This window comes from Jaculus jaculus, chromosome 9, assembly GCF_020740685.1.
Source record: "Jaculus jaculus isolate mJacJac1 chromosome 9, mJacJac1.mat.Y.cur, whole genome shotgun sequence".
NCBI classification, from domain to species: domain Eukaryota; kingdom Metazoa; phylum Chordata; class Mammalia; order Rodentia; family Dipodidae; genus Jaculus; species Jaculus jaculus.
In genome coordinates, this window is record NC_059110.1 from 122,849,201 (window position 1) to 122,871,875 (window position 22,675).

The following is a 22,675-nucleotide window of genomic DNA, read 5'->3' on the forward strand; positions in this document are numbered from 1 at the left end:
GCAGTCAGTGTTGACCAGTTCTTTTTTTTTTTTTATAATTTTTATTAACATTTTCCATGATTATAAAAAAATAACCCATGGTAAAACACTCCCCCCCCCACTTTCCCCTTTGAAATTCCATTCTCCATCCTATTACCTCTCATCTCAATCATTGTACTTACATATATACAATACCAACCTATTAAGTACCCTCCTCCCTTCCTTTCTCCACCCTTTATGTCTCCTTTTTAACTTACTGGCCTCTGCTACTAAGTATTTTCCTTCTCACGCAGAAGCCCAATCATCTGTAGCTAGGATCCACATATGAGAGAGAACATGTGGCGCTTGGCTTTCTGGGCCTGGGTTACCTCACTTAGTGTAATCCTTTCTTTCTTTCTTTTTTAAATAACTTTATTTGTTTGTGAGGAGAGAGAGAGAGGGGAGGGAGTGCTAGAGTGCGGACACGCTGGGGCCTTCTTGCTACTGCACGCACACTCCAGACACGTGAGCCACTTTGTGTATCTGGCTTTACTTGGGTATTGGGAAATCAAACCTGGCCTGGCAGGCTTTGCAAGCAAGCACCTTTAGCCACCGCGCCATCTCCCCAGCCCTTGGATTGACCTGTTCTTGAATCTACTAGTGTATTGCCCACAGTTCTAAGGTCTGGGGACATCCTGGCTCTTAAGTCCCTTAAACATTGGGAGGCAGGAGTGCTCTGCCCCAATTCCTTCTAGGACCAACACATAGAAGGTGTCCAGCCACCCAGGACCAGGCAGCAGCAGTCGCAGAAGGCCAAATAGGCCACATGCACGTGGGATAGGAAGCTGGAGGCTGATTGAGCAATTCGGGAGCAAAGTGGGGGGATAGTGGATGTGAAGTTTGGCCCCACCTACTTAGGATGACAATGAGCAGCTGAATTCAAGGAAGGCAGCCCCTTAAGGTGCACTTAAACTTTGGTGATGGTCTTTTCACACGCCCTTTTTATGCACACCAAGGGGAGAGCTCCAGAGTTAGGAAATATAGTTGGCCTTGGTTACCTTCCTCCTCTCTCCAAAGACCCTGCCCCGGCCCCACCCCAGCTGTGGGAAGCTGTGCTGCTGCCTCCAATCTGCAGCCTGGGTCCTTCCCTGTTACAGGCCAGGTTCTCCACGGATAGGCAGCCTTGTCAAATGCTAGGGCAGACTTGCACATTGCCCACATCCAGACTCCAGCAAAGATGAGCTGGGCACACATCACACAGGTCACATACCCAAGGAAGATGTGGACAGCAGCTTGAGCCCAGCTTCTCCACCACTTTCCTCTCGGGGAGATGCTCACTGGGAGTGGGGGGAAAGGAGCTGTCCCCCAAGCGCCTCTGGCACGCTCTCCCAGAGCAGAAGGTGAAGCCATGGGTCCACAGTCTCTATTCTCTTCCCTTAGAGTCTCAACTAATGGAAGTTTGCGTCTGGCCTATCCTAAGTGGAGGAAACAGCCTCTTAGCTCTGTCAGACACGGGTTTTATCTCAGAGGACTAAGGTTACCTGGGCCTTTAGCTGGACTCCTCCTTCAAGCAAACCTGCTTCTTCCAGAGAACCCAGAGACGGAGAGCCAGCAGAGTAAATGTGGAGAGCCTGCAGCATGCCTAGCCGCCCTTGAGTTAGTCCCAGACCCAGGTGTGCAGCGGTCAGCTCTGTTCAGTCAAATCTAATCTGCCCATTCTTTCCCCATGGCACTGTACCCGAAGAAGGGGCCTTAGCTCTTGCCCACCTTTTGTGATTAGGTGCTGGGTTTTCCTGAGTGCTCCATTCTCTTCTGGAACTGGGCTGGGAGGCTCTTGTCCCAAGGCTGTCTCGGGCCAGCAGCACAGTCTGTGATGTTGAGGAAGAGTGGCAACGGCAGGACCATGAAGAAGGAAACTGGAGGCAGGAAGAGATAGATGTCAAGAGTAGGCCTGGCTGGGCAGAGCCTGAAATGGCAACAGGTGGTGGAGGAAAAAGACAGGCCAGATGTGGTGATCCTACTCAGAGCCAGGGGAGAGAATAGGTCTTCCTGAGTAGTGGGTTTCAGGAAGAGTAGCTAGGAAGGGCTTGCACGGGGAGAAGTGGAAAACAAAGTAGCCCAGCAACCATGCTACCTAGTAGGGGCAGCAGTCGTCCCCCCCCATGCCGGCAAGCAGCGTGCCTCCCCAGAAACGAAAGTACCAGGATCGACTCGAGCCCTGTATTCTAAAGGCCCAGCTGAAAGGAGAAAGCCAGGCCTTTCCTGGAATGTCCAGGCAGGGGTGGTGTCCTGCCTCTACTACCCTGCTCCCCTCCATCAGCCTTTGTCCCAGTTTGAGCCACTGTCACCTGGAAGCAGGGCCCAGGTGCCGGGATGGGGTCTGGGCTTTCACATCATGAACTGCATGTTGCCGCTTGACACTCAGAATCTCACTCCCCACATGGGCCTGGAATTCTAGCTCCGTCACTGAGGGACAGACATGGGAAAAATGAACTAGGGGATAGCGTGACCCTGGGAATAGAAACAGAAATGAGAAATGCTGCTGGCTTCTGATGGCGGGGGCCACTGGGAGGTGAAACTGATCCCTAGGAAAGTTTCCAACCTTTGGGAGTAGCTCAGACTGTCCCCAGTTAAAAGAGGGGCCTTCCAGGCGTGGTGGTGTACACGCCTTTAATCCCAGCACTCATGAGGCAGAGGGAGGAGGACTGCCCAGTTTGAGGCCAGCCTGAGACTACATAGTGTATTCCAGGTCAGCCTGGGCTGAGTTTGAGTTATTTGCAAAGAGGATGAGTAGGGACACACTAGGGCCTCTTGCTGCTGTGAACAATTCCAGACACATTGTGGGTACTGGGGAAATGAACCTAGGTGGGCAGTCTTTGCAAGCAAGTGCCTTTAACCTCTGATCCATCTCCTCTGCCCTCATAGATGAATTTTCATTGTAACAATAAATGCACTTGGCACCAGGGAAGAGTCACGTACCTGTACACCGTCTCACACCTGAAATGTTAGGGTCCACAGGGCAGGAGCTGTGGGTTTTCATGGGGTTACTTCTCTGTCATCATCACCTGATGGGTTTGTGGATGTGTACTGAGTGGTTACCCCTCAGTTGCCTTCAGGAATGAGTCTCCAGCAGCCTGGGCATTCAGACTTGATGTAGCTGACCCACCCCTAGAGTTCAGCCTTACCGTGAAGACCTATTGCTCTGGGGAAAGAAGCAAGAAGTGACCAGGACCCCAGGGCTGTGGAGTGCTGTGGTATCTGGAACTGTGACCCTGGAGGGGGTGACGAGGCTACAGCTGAGAGGAGAACTGAAAAGAAGGTGCCAGATAAAGTGCTGCTCTGGGCTCCACTCAGCTCCCCTGAGCAGGTGGGGGTGTTAGGTGGAGACTTGTCTGAACCTGGACCCTAGAGCTCAGCTCTGTGCCAGCCTGGGCTGGAGGCCAGTGCCCCCTTTGGCATCCCCCACTCTTCACCCTCTCACAGCCTGGACTGTCAGCATCAGTGTTATTGGAAAAGTAGAAGCCGAGGTGGCCACGGTTCTGGTCCCTGAGGAAGTGGATGAGGCCCAAGTCACAGTCTCCATGATGAGGACCACATTAAGCTCCACATGGCCATCTGTGTCTTGGACCTGTGGGCCCTGATGCTTGCAGTGCACCCGTAGCCTACAGAGGAAGATGCCATGTCCACCAGGCCCTCAGGGTTCTGGTAGAAGAGGTTTTACAGATGGATCAGTGGTAATCAGCAGGAGAGGGCTATCCAAGAAGGCCTCCAGGCTCTGTGTGGGGAAGGGTTGTGTGTAATGGCTTCCTGAAATTCCTGCCTCACACTTTCCTATGGAGGTTGGGTGTCCAGAGTGAATCCCAGAGCGGCGTGACTGCCTGCTGGGGCGCACACAAGAGTCATCAAACATCCAGAACTGAAGATTGGTGTGTGTGTGTGCGCTCTCAGGTTGGATGCTATGGCAGGAGGCTATGGTGCTAATTGAGATTAAGTTCTGCCCCACCCCAAGTTTGTCACTTGAGTCCCAAGCCCTACTAAGACCTCACAAGGCTTAAAACATGGACACATACCAGCAGGGGTGCACAATCTTTTTCTTTTCTAATCTGAATGACTTCCTAAAACTCCAGGAGTGCATTGAGGTTGAAGGATGGCCAGGCCTGATGGATGAGGTCATGATTAGCCTGAGGTCCAAATCCCAAAGTTTTCAACCTTATGTCGTGGGAGCTGGGTGCCCAGGCCAAGTGCTGGGTGGTGCTGAACCAGGGGACGGGAAGATGGAGCATGCCGAACAGAGCCATCAGCAGGGGCTGGACAGAGCGGTGGAGCCTAACCTGCTGCCCGTGCTTCAGCCTCTTCTCTGGGCTCTGAGCTGTTGGATGGAGGCAGTTGCCTTGTGCATGGCCTTCCCACCCTTGGGTCCCCACACACTCAAAAACAAAAGCTCCAGCCACTCAGTCCCTTCCTAGGTGTTCTGCCCTGTTCCATTTCCACCACCTGCAATCTGTTGTTCCTTTCCAAGCTTGTAGAGGGGAGGACAAGCCTGGGGCTTCCCACCATCACTGTTTTTTCTAGTCAGGGCTGTGGTCACAGGCCTCTTCTGTGTTTCAGTGGCTGGCAAAAATATGGCTAAAGAAACGTTTGGCCAAAGTGCCTCTGCCGGATGTGAGATGGGGACGTCGTTGTCCCTGCCTCCCTTTAAACAAGGATCTGATTTTATGAAGCATTGGTTCAAGTTTCTGGAAAGCCTGGTTTGGTGGTGCACACCTTTAGTACCAGCACTTGGGATGCAGAGGTAGAAGGATTGCTGTGAGGCCAGGCTGGGACTACAGAGAGTTCCAGGTTAGCCTAAGCTACAATGAGACCCTACCTCGGGGGAAAACACACACAAACTTTTTGAGCGTGGGCCAAGCCCAGGGACAGGTAGAAACCAGCTCATGCGCAAACATGAGTGCATTGCTATTCTTCCACTGTATTTTCAGCTTGGGAGTGGTGGCACATGCCTTTAATCCCAGCACTGGGGAGGCAGAGGTAGGAGGATCACTGTGGGTTCAAGGCTACCCTGAGACTACATAATGAATTCCAGGTCAGCCTGAGCTGGATCAACACCCTACCTCAAGAAAACAAAATTTTTTTTAAAAGGCACTTTCTTACAAAGCCTGCTGGCCCACGGTCAGTTCTCCAGCACCTACATAAAGTTAGATGCAAAAAGTGAATTCTCAGTTTACCCCAACCCACTGATGCTTTAGAACCCATCACTGCTGTGGAACCTGCTGGGAGGTGACTTGATGGCAGATACTGAGAAGCTAGAGACCTGGTCTGGCTCAGCTGCAGCAAGGGAAGGAAATGCCGGCCAAAAGTGAGTGGGCACTGATGAGGCTGCCCAGACTCAAGGGGACTCCAGGGAACTGGAAGCAGATAAGGACTCCTCATGCCCACAAATGGACCTCTTCTAGGTTTTGTGACTAACCCCCTTAAGCACCGTCTTTGTCACACAAATTGGCTGATAGCTTAGTGACCTATGTGCAATGGACGGATGTATGAAGAGCCTTTGGTGGTCTCTGGATTCCCAGCTTCTTTAATTAGGGATTTTTATTTTAACCTGCCTGTTCTCAGCGCTGGCGGCTGCCTGGCAACTTAGCAAAGTACCCTGCGCCTATTCGTCAGAAGCTCCTGCCCCTAAAGTTCCAGAGACTTATCCTCCCATGGCCTCATGACTGTTGAGAAATTCCAGGAGACAGTGCATCACAACACTTGAAATGGTTTGTGCTTTTTTTTTTTTTGGTTTTTCGAGGAAGGGTCTTGCTCTAGCCCAGGCTGACCTGGAATTCACTATGGAGTCTCAGGGTGGCCTCAAACTCACGGCAGTCCTCCTACCTCTGCCTCCTGAGTGCTGGGGTTAAAGGCGTGCGCCACCACACACAGCTGGTTTGTGCTTTTTATCTATTATTTTGGTGATTGTTTGTTTTTGAGTCAGGATTTCCTGTAGCACAGGACGACCTTAAACTTGATGGCTGATATTACAGGCATGTGCCACTACCATAGCAATTTGTGCTTTTAAATTTTTTAATATTTTTTTTACATATTTATTTGAAAGAGAGAATGGGTGCGCCAGGGCCTCCAGCCGCTGCAAATGAACTTCAGACACATGTGCCACCTTGGTGCATCTGGTTTACATGGGTCCTGGGGAATTGAACCTGGGTCTTTTGGCTTTGCAGGGAAGTGCCTTAATGGCTAAGCCATCTCTCCAGCCTGTGTGCATTTTACTTAACAAAACTTTCCCTACTCTACCCAATCTCTGGCTTCAACTCTGACATCCACACATTCGAAAGGTGTCCTCAGGTCACACTGCCAGGATGTTGTTTGGATCCCTTGACAGACCAAGAGCTTTACTGGAGGCTGCACAGCTGGGAAGGGTTGGTGCAGGGACCAGAGGCCACACCGCCTCCCTCATATGCGTCACGTCTGTGTACTCGTGTACTCGGGCTCCAGCATGGCTGCCAGCGTGGGTGTCCCGCGCCCATCGCTCACTCGGCCTGAGGCTGGTCGTGTGGCGCGGGGCAAGAGACCTGCGCAGATCTTGCAGAAGTGCTCCGAGACCAGGGCGTAAGGAAAGGATGGGGTTAACACAGGAGTTGGCATTGGATACCAGGTGCACAAGGATGCACAGCTTGCAAATGGCTCGAGTGACCAGGAAGCGGCCAAACTATACGCAGAGGGGTAAGCGCGTGGTGGGGCACTCCATAGAGGCAGAAGAGCTGGCCCACCGAGACGGTCACGTGCATCACCTCGCGTTTGGCCCGCTGGGCACCAGACCTCAGCCACAGAGCCAGCAACCAGCTGAAGACGAAGGCGCAAAGGTCTGTGGCGAGGCGCGCTCCACGCTGGGTGGCACGCGGTCAGGTTGGCCAGCTGCGACAGGTCATAGTAGCTCAGGTAGGTCCTGGAGCGCAGCAGGGCCACTCCCCAGAGCATCCCAATGGCCACCAGCTCGCGGACTGCAGGGATAGCGGATGGCCAGCTACCTGGGGGAGGGGGATAAGGGGAGACGTCGGGTGCGCCGGCGGATTCACGACCTCTGGGCAACTGGCGCTGCATCGCCAACTTCATAGCAGCTCTTGAGCATGGTCTCCAACGCAAGCATGGTTAGACCGCCGTGCACCGGGAGCCGATGCTGTGCTGAAGTAGGTGGAAAAGGGCCCTGCAGCAGGAAAGGTGCATCTGGCCACTCTTCTTCTGTTGGCCCCAGGAAAGTGAACATCAATATACTCCAGGCGCGAGGGCACCTCAAAGCACTGGGGCTCCGAGAGCCTGCGATAGTTCATTATTGACAGTACCCGAGGAGGTAGAAACCCCGTCCGCGCCAGAGGCCCTAGCAGGCAGCCTGGGAAGTGTGGGCCAAGGTCCAGAGAGGAAATTCCTGAAGGAAGCCTGAGCTCTGCGGGTCCCTCGAGCTCACTCCAGACAATCCAGGCTGCTCTGCTCGGTAGTGGGTGCGGGGAGGCCCACAGGATGTGGAAAGGGAGAAGGAGATACTGGATCAGACTCGTATTCCACCTCGGAGTGTCTTTTCAAGCCTGATCCACGAGAGTCCTGCACGTTCTGGAAGGTGCCTCTTGCACTGTCCAGCTGGGGATGGACATCCGGACAGCGCGCTCCTTTGGCCTGGAGCGGGGTGCTGGGTGAGTCAGGACTGAGCTAGGGACCCTCAGGCATACCCTTGAGGAGTTTAGGTCTTTCTCATAAGCGTCCTAGTTCCACAGTCCAGACCCAAGTTTAATGCTTGCTCAGACAACGCAGGCAAGTCCAGACAGAGCTCTGAACTTGGCGCTGAGGTAAATGCTTCCCTTCATGCACTCGACTACCCAGTCTGGCTGTTCTGAGCAAATTACTTACAAGCTACATAGATATCTCACCAGGGCATTGAGTCCAAGCACAATCTGTGAAAACTGAGAAATGCTGTGCATTGCCTAGGTTTTCAAAAATATTTGTTTATTGCAGAAGAGGTGGGGGAAGACTGCAAGAGCCAAAAGAGGGATGGGACTCCTTACAGTGCACCCTTCTAGATACAAAATGGCCAGTGTGTGACACTACCTACACAAGACCATCTTAATAGGAGGAAAAGATCATGACATCAATAATAAGAAAGACTGTCAGCCATGGTGGCGCATGCCTTGAATCCCAGCACCTGGGAGGCAGAGGTAGGAGGTTCTCAGAGTTCAAGGCCACCCTGAGACTACACAGAGAATTCCAGGTCAGCCTGAGCTAGAGTGAGACCCTACCTTGAAAAAGGAAAGACTGATTGGGGGGGGGAGGGGATATAATGGAGAGTGGAGTTGTGAAGGGGAATGATGGGGGAGGGCATTACCATGGCTTATTGTCTATTATGGAAGTTGTCAATAAAAAAATAAAATAATGAAAAAATATTTTCTTCAGAGAGAGAAAAAAATGGGTCCACCTGGGCTACAAACAAACTCAGCATGCTGCACTTTGCGCATCTGGCTTTAGTGGGTACCCAGGCTGCCAGGCTTTACAAGTAAGCATCTCTAACAGCTGAACAATTTCCCCAGCTCTTGTGCAGCTTTTGTTTTTTTAAATGCCACTTGCAAAGACAACTTTTTTTTTTTAAATTTTTATTTATTTATTTGAGAACAACAGACACAGAGAGAAAGACAGATAGAGGGAGAGAGAGAGAATGGGCGCGCCAGGGCTTCCAGCCTCTGCAAATGAACTCCAGACGCGTGCGCCCCCTTGTGCATCTGGCTAACGTGGGACCTGGGGAACCGAGCCTCGAACCCGGGTCCTTCGGCTTCACAGGCAAGCGCTTAACCGCTAAGCCATCTCTCCAGCCCATTGTGCAGCTTTTAAGGTTGGAAGACAGACTTAACTGAGGGACACAATGTCATCTATTCTTTTTTTTTTTAAATTTTTATTTATTTATTTGAGAGCGACAGACACAGAGAGAAAGACAGATAGAGGGAGAGAGAGAGAGAATGGGCGCGCCAGGGCTTCCAGCCTCTGTAAACGAACTCCAGACGCGTGCGCCCCCTTGTGCATCTGGCTAACGTGGGACCTGGGGAACTGAGCCTCGAACCGGGGTCCTTAGGCTTCACAGGCAAGCGCTTAACCACTAAGCCATCTCTCCAGCCCTGTCATCTATTCTTAGTCCTTTGTTCCCTTTGTGTTTTACTGCCGCTGGACCCTTCGCAGTCTTGGTGTCCTATTCATTCAATATGTCCCTTCTGGATCCCAGAGTCCTGCTTCCCTTTCCAGCCCCAACCTGTACTCCCAACTCTTGCCTTGATTTTTCTTTCATTTATTTATTTGAGAGAAAGATTGAAAGAGAGAGAGAAAAAAATAATGAGCATGCCAAGGCCTTCAGCCTCTGTAAACAAACTCCAGATGCATGTGCCACCTTGTGCATCTGGCTTACATGGGTCCTGGGGAATCGAACATCAGTCCTTTGACTGAGCAGGCAAGCACCTTAACCTCTAAGCCATCTCTCCAGCCCCCAACTCTTGCTTTTAGCAAATGAATTCCAGATGCAGGTGCCACTTTGAAAGTCTGGCTTTACGTGGGTACTGGAACCCAGGCCATAATGCTTTGTTTGTTTGTTTGTTTTTGTGTGTTTGAGGCAGGGTCTCACTCTAGCACAGGCTGACCTGGAATTCACTATGTAGTATCAGGGTGGCCTCAAACTCACAGTGATCCTCTATCTCTGCCTCCCTAGTGCTAGGATTAAAGGCATGTGCCACCATGCCTGGCTCATTGTGGTTTTTTTAAAAGAATGTTTTTTATTATTAATTTGCAAGCAGAGATATATAGAGAAGAGACAGAATGTGTGCAAATGAACTCCTGATGCATGTACCAGTTTGTGCATCTGGCTTTATGTGGGACCTGAAGAGTCGAACCTGGATCCTTAGGCATCACAGGCAAGCGCCTTAACCACTAAGCCATGTCTCCAGCCCTTATATTTTTATTTGAGACAGCGAGAGAGAAGGGGCACACCAGGGCCTCTAACCACGACTAATGAACTCCAGACACATGCACCACCTTGTGCATCTGGTTTACCTGACACCTGGAGGATTGAACCTGGGTCCTTAGGCTTTGCAAGCAAGTGCCTTAAACATTAAGTAACCTCTCCAGCCCTCCTCGTGGTCTTTTGAGACAAGGTCTTGCTATGTACTCCAGGTTAGCCTTGAACTCATGGAAATTCTCCTGCCTCAACCTCCCAAGTGCTGCGGTTAAAGACGTAAACCATGGGCAGAAGAGATGGCTCAGCGGTTAAGGCACTAGGATTTACAACTGTGAGGCACTACACCCCATTTAATTAAGCTCTCTCTCTCTCTCTTTGAAGCAGGGTGTCACTGTAGGCCAAAGCCTCGAACTCGCAGCAGTCCTCTGTGCCTGAGTCTCCCCAGTGCTGAGATGACAGGTGTACGTCCATCACGCGTTCACCGAGTCCTGGAGCAGAAACTGCAGGCTGTGGGCATTTATCTCTGGTCCTCCTACCTGTGGTGGACAGGAGATGGGCCCCTAGGTCCTCCGGCACCTAGCTTCGCCCACCTAAGCGACCCGGGAGCCCGAGCCCACGCGCCAGCGCGCTCGGGCAAAGGGCTGGGCGGCCCGCGGCGGCGGCGGAGTCCGCCGGTATCCCATCAGCCCCCGCCCGGCCGGGGCCGCTCTCCCCGCCCCGCCCGCCCCGCCTCCTCTATCCCGTCCTGCTCCGCGGCGCAGGGGCAAGATGGCCGCCGAGAAGCAGCTCCCGGGTGGCGGCGGCGGCGGCGGCGGCGGCAGTAGCGGCGGCAGCGGCGGCGGACGCAGTGCCGCAGGAGAGGAAAATAAAGAGAACGAACGCCCGTCAGCCGGGTCGAAGGCAAGCAAAGAGTTCGGAGACAGCCTGAGTTTGGAGAGTATCCTGGAGCCGGGGCCTAACTCGCTATGTCTACGTGTCGATCTGGAGGGCTTGGGGGCGGGCGAGGCAGCGGGTATCCGCGCCCGGGACGGGGAGGCCGAGGGCTCTAGTGTCTCTTGTCCTTGGTGTTTGACAGCCCGCGGTCTAGGGTTTGTCCCTGGACAAGGCTTTCCCCGCACGTCCCTGGCCTTCCAGGCTGGGGATCCTGCTTTGCTTCCAGGTGGCATAGGGCTATTGGGCAAGTGGCTGCTGTTGCCCCGTTGCGAAGGGGCTGAGCCGGGAGGGACACCCTGGTCATCCCGCAGACCGCCTGCCCAGCTACCTCATGCCGCCGAAGTGGGGAATAGGAAACTGCAGTCTTGACGTTTCGCTTTAGTACTCTTGTTTGACAGCTGTCAGGCTCGGCAAAAGGGAAAAAGTACGGCTTTGGAAGTAAAGGAAATGAACTTATTCTCAGTGGTGCGGTTTTCCCAGTGGGCGTTGTATGTTGTGGGAGTCTTCTCGAGAGCTGGAGGAATCAGCTTCTAGTTTTCATTAGTCTGAATCTCACTAGCTTGCTCGAAACACCAGCTTTTGTTGTTTGCTTCTGAGGCAGGATTTTGCTATGTAGCTCAGGCTGGCCTTGAACTGCTTATCCTGCCGCTGAATCCCACCTTCTGAGATGCTGGGATTACAGCAAGCATCACTACTGGGTAGTTCACGGTTTTTTGAAATGAATAACTCATGGAGAAAGATCTAAGGGAAGTTTCTGAAAACATGTTCAGCTTGCTACTTTTGTGTGAATTCTCAGGGATTTGTGGATTTACTTTTTGCTTTTGTGGTATAGTTCTAATGAATGTTACAACAGATCTCCCTGATTTTTACTATAAGTCCCTTGTAGAAAACATTTTAATAAGGAAAGATATAAAATGGAAACTGGCTTATCTTGATTGGCATGTACTAATAACAAGCTTTGGAAGCACTGTAGCTGTTAAGTTAAACTTGGCAAAGTTATAGGCTGCAAAAAGAAACAGTACCTATCATGTATAATCTCAGGCTGCTTGAATGAGTGCTAGGTGGGGTCCAGGTGGAGACCATCACAATTACAGTCAGCATCTAGAATCCAACAGATTGAAGCAGCTGGGTTTCAGCAATCCCTAATGACAACACCCTCCTTTTCAAGCTTGAAAATAATAACAGCTCAAGCAATTAACTTTTTTTCTTCTCCAATTTATTCTTGTCCTTTGATAAGCTAGCTATTGAAATGATTACAAAAGATTTCCCTGGTTTAACTGACTAGGAATCTCACAGATGTGATATGCTGTGGTTTGTCGCAAATATGGACCAGTGGTATGGGTCTGACCTATTTGGAGTCTTGCCATCGTAAGCTCTTCCTTAACCGTGGCTCTAGTTCTTCAGATTATCAAGGAGTCCCAGCAGCAGCATGGCTTGCGGCATGGAGATTTTCAGCGGTACAGGTTAGTGTCATGTACGAGATACCTGGGTATAATTACAGATTTCCTAATGGCTTTCTTTTGTTATTTCCCTGCTTGCTGTTCCTGGGTTGTTCAGCATTGGATTTCTACTGAGTCTTTAAAAGATTTGCAGTTTTTAAGTTAAAAAAAAACTTTTTTGAGGCAGTCTCACTAGAGTGAGAGAGGCTGACCAGTAACTCAGTCTGTAGCCAAAGCAGTCCTCTTACCTCAGCCTCCCAAGTGCTGGGGGTAAAGGTGGGAACCTTTTAGGCTGGACTTTAAAAATTTAAGAAACTATCCTTTTTATCCATTTTTGTCCCACAATTTTACAAGCTTCTGGTAATTATAGTAATCTTCCTCCTCCTCCCCCACCTGTGTTTTTTTTTTTTTAATTTATTTGAGAGCGACAGAGAAAGGCAGATAGAGAGAATGGGCACGCCAGAGGCTCCAGCCATTGCAAACGAACTCCAGACACGCATCCCCTTTGTGCATCTGGCTAACATGGGTCCTGGGGAATCAAGCCTCGAACCAGGGTCCTTTGGCTTCACAGGCAAGTGCTTTACTGCTAAGCCATCTCTCCAGCCCCCCACCTATTTTTTTTAAATTTTTTTTTGTTTCATTTTTATTTATTTGAGAGTGACAGAGAGACTGAGAGAGAGAGAGAGAGAGAGAGAGAGAGAGAGAGAGAGAAAATGGGCACACCAGGGCCTCCAGCCACTGCAAACGAACTCCAGACGCATGCGCCCTTTTGTGCATCTGGCTAACGTGGGTCCTGAGGAATCGAGCCTTGAACCGGGGTCCTTAGGCCTCACAGGCAAGTGCTTAACTGCTAAGCCATCAATCCAGCCCCCCCCTTTTTTTTTTAAAGACAGAGTCTCACTGTATAGCCTTGTCATCCTGGAACTCACTATGTAGACCAGATGCCTCAAATTTAGCAATCCTGTCTGTTCCTCTTGAGTGCTTATAGGTGTGAGCTAGACCTGGTTGGTAACCAATTAAAAAAAATTTTTTTTTCCAATTTTTGTCCTTTTTTTTTTTTTTTTTTTCCCCAAGGCAGGGTCTCGTTCTCTAGCCCAGGCTGACCTGGAATTCACTACCTCTGCCTCCTAAGTGCTGGGATTGAAGGCATGCGCCACTATGTCTGGCCAATTTTTATCTTAACCAGTTGCAGAATCTTAGTTAAATTCAAGGTTCTTCAGTATTTTAAATATTTTATTTTTTATTCTTTTGGTTTTTCAATTTAGGGTCTTGCTGTAGCCCATGCTGACCTGGAATTCACTACATAATATTAGGGTGGTCTTGAACTCACAGTGATCCTCTTACTCCCAAGTTCTAGGATTAAAGGCATGTGCCACCATGTCCAGCTTTATTTTATTTTATTAGAGACAGAGGGCATGCCAGGGCCTCTAGCCACTGCAAATGAACTGCAGACACATGCGCCACCTTGTGCATCTGGCTTACTTGGGTACTGAGGAATCGAACCTGGGTCCTTAAGGTTTCGCAGGCAAGTGCATTAACCACTAAGCCATTTCTCCACCCCTCTTCAGTATTTTAAATGTTACATAAACTAGGTGTGGTAGCACCTATAATCCTACCAGTTGGGAGGTATGAAGATCAGGAGTTCAAGGTCATCCTCAGCTACATATGGAGTTCAAGGACAGCCTGAGTTACATGAGACACTCTCTCAAAAAATAAAAACCCACTTGGGAGATAAAGACAGGAGAACAGCCTTGGCCACAAAATGAATTCAAGGCCAGCCTGGGCTACATGAGTTGTTTTCTCAAAAAAAAAAAAAAAAAAGTCTCCTGTGGCTTGAGCATTCCTTGTGGTACTGGAGGTCTGGCGAGACAACAATGTCCAAAAAAAACCTTCAAGGCTGGGCTGGAGGGATGTCTTAGCAGTTAAGGTGCTTGCCTGCAAAGCCAAAGGATCCAGGTTTGATTCCCCAGGACTGACATTAGCCAGATGCACAATGGGGCGCACATGTCTGGAATTTGTTTGCAGTGCCTGGAGGCCCTGGTACACCCATTCTCAACCCCCGCTTTCTCTGTCAAATAAATAAATAAATAAATAAAAATAATTAAAAAGAAATTTCAGGGCTAAAAACAAAGCAAAACCAGTTACCACTAATCTCAAGAAAATAAACATTGTGAATGATGAGACTAACAGAATGAATAGAGCTTTTATATATATTCAGAAGGACCTTGCAAACTTCTCAAAAGGCTTTTCTCTTGAACCTCTGTAGAAAGAGCTGATTCCTCCAAAGAACCGTGAAAATCAGGTAATGTTGAGGAAGCTACCAGATTAATGGCTCGGCTATAGTGCAGTGATAACCTATCAGATTTCCCCAACAGGTCAATAAGTTATATTTTATTTATTTATTTTTTTTAAAAGCACTTATCAGGAGTCCAGTACTGCTGCAGTTGTTGGTGCTGGGGTTTGTCCTGGAGCTGCATAGTTGCTGGGCAAGTGCTCTACCACTAAGCTTTATCTCTAGTCCTCTTGTTACTTTCGATTTTGAGGCAAGGTCTCACCAAGTTGTCCCCTGAGCTGTTGGCCTTGATTCTCCTGCCTCAGCCTCCCCAATAGCTGGGAGAAAGGGTGTGTGCCATCACACATGACTCCCCACCCCCTTTCTTTTTACAATACTTTTATTTATTTGCAAGCAGAGAAAGAAGACAGGCAGAAAGAGAGAGAAGATGCACACACCAGGGCCTCCAGCAACCGCAAACGAACTCCACATACATGTGCCACTGCTTCTGGCTTTATGTGGGTACTGGGGAATCGAACATGGGTCCTTAGGCTTCACAGGCCAGGCAAGTGCCTTAACTGCTGAGCCATCTCTTCAGCTTGACTTTTTGTTTGTTTTTGTTTTTTGTTTTTTTTTTTTCAAGGTAGGGTCTCACTCTAGCTTAGACTGACCTGGAATTTACTCTAGTCTCAGGGTGGCCTCAAACTCAATGGTGATCTCCCGAGTGCTGGGATTAAAAGCATGTACCACCACGCCTGACTTGGACTTCCTTTTTTTTTTTTTCCTTAAAAATTTTTTTATTTAGTGAGGGTGGTGGGGGGTGATGAGAATGAGCGTGCTAGGGCTTCTAGTCACTGCACATGAGCCACCTTATGCATCTAGTTTACATGGGTCCTGGGGAATCAAACCTGGGGCTTTAGGTTTCTCAGGCAAGTGCCTTAACTGTTAAGTCATTTCTCCAGCCTTTTATTTTTTATTATTTTTTTTTTTATTTTTGAGGTAGGGTCTCACTATAGCCCAGGCTGACCTGGAATTCACTATGTAGCCTCAGGGTGGCTTCATACTCATGGCGATCCTCCTATTGCTTCCTCCCAAATGCTGGGATTAAAGGTGTGCGCCACGACGCCCAGCTGAGTCGTTACACAACAGATTCTACATGGACTAAGTTACACTCCAGACTGCCAGTTGGTAGTAAACATACATTTCTTTATTACTATCCTTACCTTGGATGACTTCAATAATTTTGAACTTGTCTGGCATAGCAGTTGAACAGTTGGGTCTCTACTCTAGGTCACAGCATCACATGAAGACTTTATTCCAGCAGCAAGTTGAACTTCACCACAGTGTTTTATCTAATGAACCACTTAGCCCTTTAGGTAAAGATTATTGTGTATTCCTTGTTTGGTCTCTCTTTCCAAGGTGAGGAGCCTTTTCTTAATTCCTTCTTCTTTGGTTTCACTATGTACTCTCAGGGTGGCCTTGAACTTAAGGCGATCATCCTACCTCTGCCTCCCAAGTGCTGAGATTAAAGATGTGTGCCACCATGCCTGGCTTTTCTTTTCCTCCTCCTCATTTTGAATTTCTTATAGCCATAGGAATTTATAAAATACCTTTCTTTCTTCCTTTCTAAGAAACACCACACCCATGTGCCACTTTACACATCTGGCTTTACATGGTTGCTGGGGAATTAACCAGGGCCAGCAGCCTTTGTAAGCAGGTGCCACTGAGCCACCTCCCCAGGCCCTAAAAATCTCATACACACGTGTGTGTGTTCCCATGTGCACATGTGTACCAGGGTCTCCTGCAGCTGTAAACGAGCAACAAATGCTTATGCCACTTTGCATCCAGTATTGCATGGGCACTAGGGATTGAACCTGGGCTGGCAGGCTTTGTAATCAAATGCTCTAAGTGCTGAGCCATTTGCCCAGCCCAAACCACAGGAATTTAGCAAAGGATGGCTAGAGAAATGGCTTAGTGGTTAAGGCACTTACCTGCAAAACCTAATGATCCAGGTTCAATTCCCCAGTACTCATAAAGCCAGATGCACAAAGTGGCGCATGCATCTGGAACTCATTTGCAGTGGCTGGAGGCCCTGACGTGCCCATTCTCTGTATCTGCCTCTTTCTCTCTCCCTCTCAAATAAATAAATAAAAGTAGCAGGGCTGTAGAGATGGCTCAGTGGTTGGAGTGCTTGCTTGTGAAGCATAAGGACCTAGGTTCAATTCCCCAGGACCCATATAAACCAGATGCACAAGGTTGCACATGAATCTGGAGTTTGTAGCCTCTGGAGGTCCTAGAGTACCCATTCACCCCCCCCCCCACAAAATAAGTAAATAAAATAAAATTTTAAGTAGTAAAGGAGCCCAGCGCTTGGGAGGCAGAGGTGTGAGGATTGCAGTGAGTTCAAGGCCAGCCTGAGACTACATAGGGAATTCTTGGTGGGGGAGGGGGGACAAAGGAACCAGGTAGAAACTTTAAAAATATATTTATTTTACTTATTTATTGCTGGGCGTGGTGGCATACTCCTTTAATCCCAGCACTCTGGAAGCAGAGGTAGAGGATCTCCATGAGTTCAAGGCCACCCTGGGAGTGCAGACCCCTGGGTAGCTTTTAAGATTGAGGTGCTGTAGTAATATCATTTTAGAATGGGATGGTGGGCCACTCCTATAATACCAGCACTCACTTGGGAAGCTGAGGCAGGAGGATTGCTGTAAGCTTGAGGCTATTCTATGTTATACTGTGAGATGTGAAAAAAACAAAGGGGGAAATCATCTTATAAAAAGATACTGTTACTTTAACAGTTGTTTAAAAATTGCATGTATTTTTTACACTAATTTAGTTAAAAACTATATTTGTACATCTTGTGTGCTAAATACATTACAAAGGCATTGTGGAGAAATTTAAAATATTTTTCCTGCAGCAAGGGTGCTGATATTTGTTGGTAAACAGCTATGTAAGAGCATTATAATGCCACATACTCAGAAGGAAAAATCCAGAACTGCATAGGCCTGGCTCAGAGACCTTGGTGGTTTCCTTGTTGGCCTCCAAGTTTTCCTCACACGTGTGTAGCTCCTTTTTTCATGCCTTTGCTGTCTCTCTCCCTTTGAAGCCTCTTCCCTCCTTCACAGCTATTAAAATTCTGTTCATGGTGTTAGAGAGATGGCTCTGCAGTTAAGGCACTTGGGTTTAAAGCGTATGGGGGCCTGGGTTCAGTTCCCCAATGCTCACATAAAGCCAGATGTTAAAGGGGCACACGCATCTAGAGTTTGATTATAGTGGCAGGAGGCCATGGCATGACCATTCTCTCTCAAATAAATAAAAATATTTGGGGTTTAGAGATGGTTTTAATGGTTGAAGTGCTTGTCTGCAAAGCTTAATGACCGGAGTTCCAATTCCCCAGTACCCACGTGAAGCCAGATACACAGGTAGTGCATGCATCTGGAATTCATTTATAGTGGCTAAAGGCCCTCTCATACCCATTCTCTCTCTCTGCCTCTTTCTCTCTATAAAATAACTAACTAAATAAAAATATCAGGAAGAGCTGGGCATGGTAGCACATGCTTTACTCCCAGCACTCGGAAGTCAGAGGTAGGAGGATCGTTGTGAGTTCAAGGCCACCCTGAGACTACATAGTGAATTCCAGGTCAGCTTGGACCAGAGTGAGATCCTACCTCAAAAACAAGAAATAAGCAACAACAACAACAAATATGTATATATATGTATATATATATGTGTATATGCATATATATATATATATTTTTTTTTCCCCTAAGAAAAAAAACCCTATTCAGTTTTTTTCAAGGCCCACCATCACCCACTCCAACTGAGGGTGTTATGTACTTATGTACATTCAGCGTGCCACATGCTTTGTCTCTTTCTGTTTTGTTTTTTCCTAAGGTAGTGTCTCATTCTAACCTAAGCTGACCTGGAACTCACTCTGCAGCCCAGGCTGGCCTCAAACTCACAGTCACCTTCCTGCCTCGCCTCTGACTGTTGGAGTTACAGGTGCACAGCACCAGGCTTGGCTGCTTTGTTTTGTTGTGGGCTTTTGTTTTGTTTTGTTTTGTAAGGAAGGGTCTTGCTCCAGCCAAGGCTGGCCTGGAAATCACTCTGTAGTCTCCAACTGCCCTTGAACTCACAGTGATCCTCCTGCCTTTGCTGAGTGCTGGGATTAAAGGCGTGTGGCACACCATGCTTGGCTGCTTTGTTTCTTTGTTGGCATTTGAACTGTATGATCCTCCCTCACTAGAGTATAGTCTTCATAAGAATGGACATGTCCTGTGTCTCTCTGGGTTTCCTAGGACACCCATAGGGCCATGCCCTTTAGTATGGTAAATATTTTCCAGCTAACATACCGTATCTCTACTCAGCGTAAGCAGACACCTCAAGCCTCTGTCGCCATTGCTGCCCGAGGTACTGCCAGCTTGGCTGACTGTTTCTCTTTCATTACAGGGGATACTGCTCCCGCAGACAAAGACGCCTTCGGAAAACACTCAACTTTAAGATGGGGAACAGACACAAATTCACAGGGAAAAAAGTGACTGAAGATCTTCTGACTGATAACAGGTACAAAGCTCTAACTCCATCCTGCTCAGGCCTGTACTAAACAGTCTCAATGTGCCAGGCATTTTGACAGACTATCTCGTGTGACTGAGCAGCTCTGTGGGTGACTGTATTCCTGAATTTGAAGGTAAAGAAACTGAGGCCAAGGTTTAACAGCATGCTGGAGAACCACTGGGATGATAAATGTTAGTCAGTGATTCAAATCTTATCAGCTGCTTGTGGGTTGGGGTGCATCCCAGTAGCGGGTTGCATGTACATTGCTTATGTGCAAGGCCTTGAGCTACATTTGCAGCATCACAGCTTTCACTTGTTTAAAAGGTATTCTCTCTCTCTCTCTCTTTTTTTTTTTTTTTTTTTTTTTTTTTGCTGTTTTCTTGTTTTTGGTTTTTCAAGGTAGGGTCTCACTCAAGCTCAGGCTGACCTGGAAGTCACTCTGTAGTCTCAGGATAGCCTCGAACTCACAGCCATCCTCCTACCTCTGCTTCCCAAATGCTGGGATTAAAGGTATACACCACCACACCTAGTTTGGTTTTTTTTGTTGTTGTTTTTGCTTATGTGTGCTGTGTTATACACATGTGTGTACAGATGTTCATGCCCTATATATTTTCTTAAGACAGTCTCTGAACCCGAAGCTATGGTTTTCTCAGATGATCTTGGGCCCACAGCTTGTGTGCGAGCACTCTTAACCACTAAGCCATCCTACCTGTCCTTCTCCCCCCTTTAAGACAAGGCCTCATTGTAGCCCAGGCTGGTGCTTTTCATGCCTTAGCCTCCTGAGTGCTGGGATTATTTATATATATGCACCACTATGCCTGGCTAAGTATTTTTGTTGTTTTCGAGGTATGGTCTCATTCTAGCCTAAGCTGACCTCAAACTTACAAGACCCTACCACTTCTGTCTCCTGAGTGCTGGGATTAAAGGCATGTGCCGAGTCTGGCTAAATCAGCATTTATTGAAAAAAATATGACCGGGTATGGTGGCGCACTCTGGAGGCAGATGGAGGATGGCTGTGAATTCAAGGCCACCCTGAGACTACATAGTAAATTCCAAGTCAGCCTGAGCTCGAAAAACCAAAAAGGAGAAAAAAAAATGTGTACACAAGTCATTATAGAAGTAGTCCAGCAGCACAAATGGTATTTCAGTGCTTGACATTTACTGAAGGGCCAAGCTAAGCTGGGCACGGTGGCCACACCTGTAATGTGGAAGCAAGAGAATCAAAAATTGAAGGTCTGGGGCCTGGAGAGATGGCTTAGCCATTAAGCACTTGCCTGTGAAGCCTAAGGACCCCAGTTTGAGGGTCAATTTCCCAGTACTCATGTAAGCCAGATGCACAAGGTAGTACATGCATCTGGAGTTTGTATGCAGTGGCTGGAGGCCCTGGCGTGCGTGCTCACTTGTTTTTTATCTCTCTCTATCTCAAATAGATAAACAAAAATAAATTAAAAAAAAAATTCAAGGTCTGCTGGGCATGGTAGTGCATGCCTTTAGTCCCAGAACTCGGGAAGTAGATGTAGGAGGATCGCTGTGAGTTCAAGGCCACCCTGAGACTACATAGTGAATTCAGGTCAGCGTGGGCTAGAGTGAGACCCTACCTTGGGGGAAAAAAAAATTCAAGGTCAGCCAGAGAGATTGCTCAGTGGTTAAGGTGCTTGCTTGGAAGCCTAAGGACCTGGGTTCGATTCTCCAGTACTGATGTAAAGCCAGATCACAAGATGGCGCATGCATCTGGAGTTAGTTTGCATTGGATAGAGGCCTTCGTATGCCCATTCTCTCTGTCTCTCTTCTCTTTTCTTTGTTTCTGCTTGCAAATATATATATATATACACATATTATTTTTTAAGAAATTTAAAGTTTGGGACTGGAGATACGGCTTAGTGGTTAGGGCGCTTGCTTGCAAAGCCTAAGATTGCTTGTTTGAATCTCCCATGACATATAGCCAAAGCAATACAAACATGCAATGTTGTACATGCATACAAGGGATTACATGCACCTAGAGTTTGTTCACAGTGGCTGAAAGGCTGTGGTGCACCCATTCTCTCTCTCTCTCTCTCTCTCTCTCTTTCTCCCTCTCTATCTCAAAATTAAATTTAAAAATTCAGGGCTGGAGGGATGGCTTAGTGATTAAGGCATTTGCCTGCAAAGTCAAAGGACCCAGGTTCAATTCTCCAGGACCCACATAAGCCAGATGTACAAAGGGACACATGCATCTGGAGTTCGTTTGCAGGGGCTGGAGGCTCTGGCATGCCTATTCTCTGTCTGCCTCTCTTCTCTGTCTCTGCTTACAAATAAATAAATAAAAATTTTAAAAAAAATTCAAAGTCAAGCTGGAAAGATAGCTTAATGCCCAGCTTTCAATACTTTTTTTTAAAAACTAGTAGAGATGACTTAATTGGTAAGAATTTGTCCCCAGCACCCACATAAAAAACTGGGCATGGCTACAGATGCCTATAGTCCGGTGCTGAGGGAACTGGAGAAAGGAAGTTCACTGCAGCTAGCCTAATTGAAAAACAGTGATCTCCAGGTACAGTAAGAGACTCTGTCTCAGAGCAGAAGAGCAATAGAGGACACCTGATGTCTTCCTTTGGCCTCTGCACACATGTATGTACCATATGCATGCACACATTTAAAGAAACTCAGATCTATTTATAACAAAGTTCTTTTTTATGTTTTTTTTTTTAAATTTTTTTTTGAGAGGGTAAGAAAGAGAATTGGTACACCAGGGCCTCCAGCCACTTCAGTCAAACTCTAGACATGTGCACCATCTTGTGTGCGTGTGGTTCCTTGTGCCCTTGTGTCACCTTGTGCATCTGGCTTACATGGGATCTGGAGAGTCAAACATGGGTCCTTAGGCTTTACAGGAAGCGCCTTAACATGTAAGCCACCTCTCCAGTCCAAAATTCTTTTTTTTTTTTTTTTTTTTTTGGCTTAAAAAATTTTTTTTAAAGATTTTTTTTTGTTCATTTTATTTATTTATTTATTTGAGAGTGACAGAGAGAGAGAGAGAGAGAGGGAGGGAGGGAGGGAGGGAGAAAGAGAGAGAGAAAATGGGTGCACCAAGGCTTCCAGCCACTGCAAATGAACTTCAGATGCGTGTGCCCCTTTGTGCATCTGGATAACGTGGGTCCTGGGGAATGGAGCCTCAAACTGGAGTCCTTAGGCTTCACAGACAAGTGCTTAACTGCTAAGCCATCTCTCCAGCCTGCTTTTTAAAATTTTTATTTTTTTTTTCTCAATTTTTATTAACATTTTCCATGATTATAAAAAGTATCCCATGGTAATATCCTCCCCCCCCCCACTTTCCCCTTTGAAATTCCATTCTCCATCATATTCCCTCCCCATCTCAGTCAGTCTCTCTTTATTTTGATGTCATGGTCTTTTCCTCCTCTTATGATGGTCTTGTGTAGGTAGTGTCAGGCACTATGAGGTCATGGATATCCAGGCCATTTTATGTCTGGAGGGAGCACGTTGTATGGAGTCCTACCCTTCCTTTGGCTCTTACATTCTTTCCGCCACCTCTTCCGCATTAGACCCTGAGCC

General features: G+C 48.0%; 2 protein-coding genes across 2 annotated transcripts in view; one reads left to right on the forward strand and one right to left on the reverse strand.

Annotated features, from left to right (window-relative positions):
* Window positions 1-6,298: 6,298 nt before the first annotated feature.
* Window positions 6,299-7,053, reverse strand: Galr2 (galanin receptor 2). The gene is given in 5 exon segments (XM_045159569.1): window positions 6,299-6,469; window positions 6,472-6,564; window positions 6,566-6,673; window positions 6,675-6,819; window positions 6,821-7,053. Coding segments are annotated over 5 exon segments (750 nt in total).
* Window positions 7,054-10,699: 3,646 nt separating this feature from the next.
* Window positions 10,700-22,675, forward strand: part of Srp68 (signal recognition particle 68) — a 46,688-nt gene continuing 34,712 nt past the window's right edge. Inside the window, exons 1-3 of the mRNA XM_004655201.2 lie at window positions 10,700-10,868; window positions 12,261-12,327; window positions 19,028-19,141. Of these exons, the coding sequence (XP_004655258.2) occupies window positions 10,700-10,868; window positions 12,261-12,327; window positions 19,028-19,141 (350 nt within the window). The remainder of the gene's footprint in view (window positions 10,869-12,260; window positions 12,328-19,027; window positions 19,142-22,675) is intronic.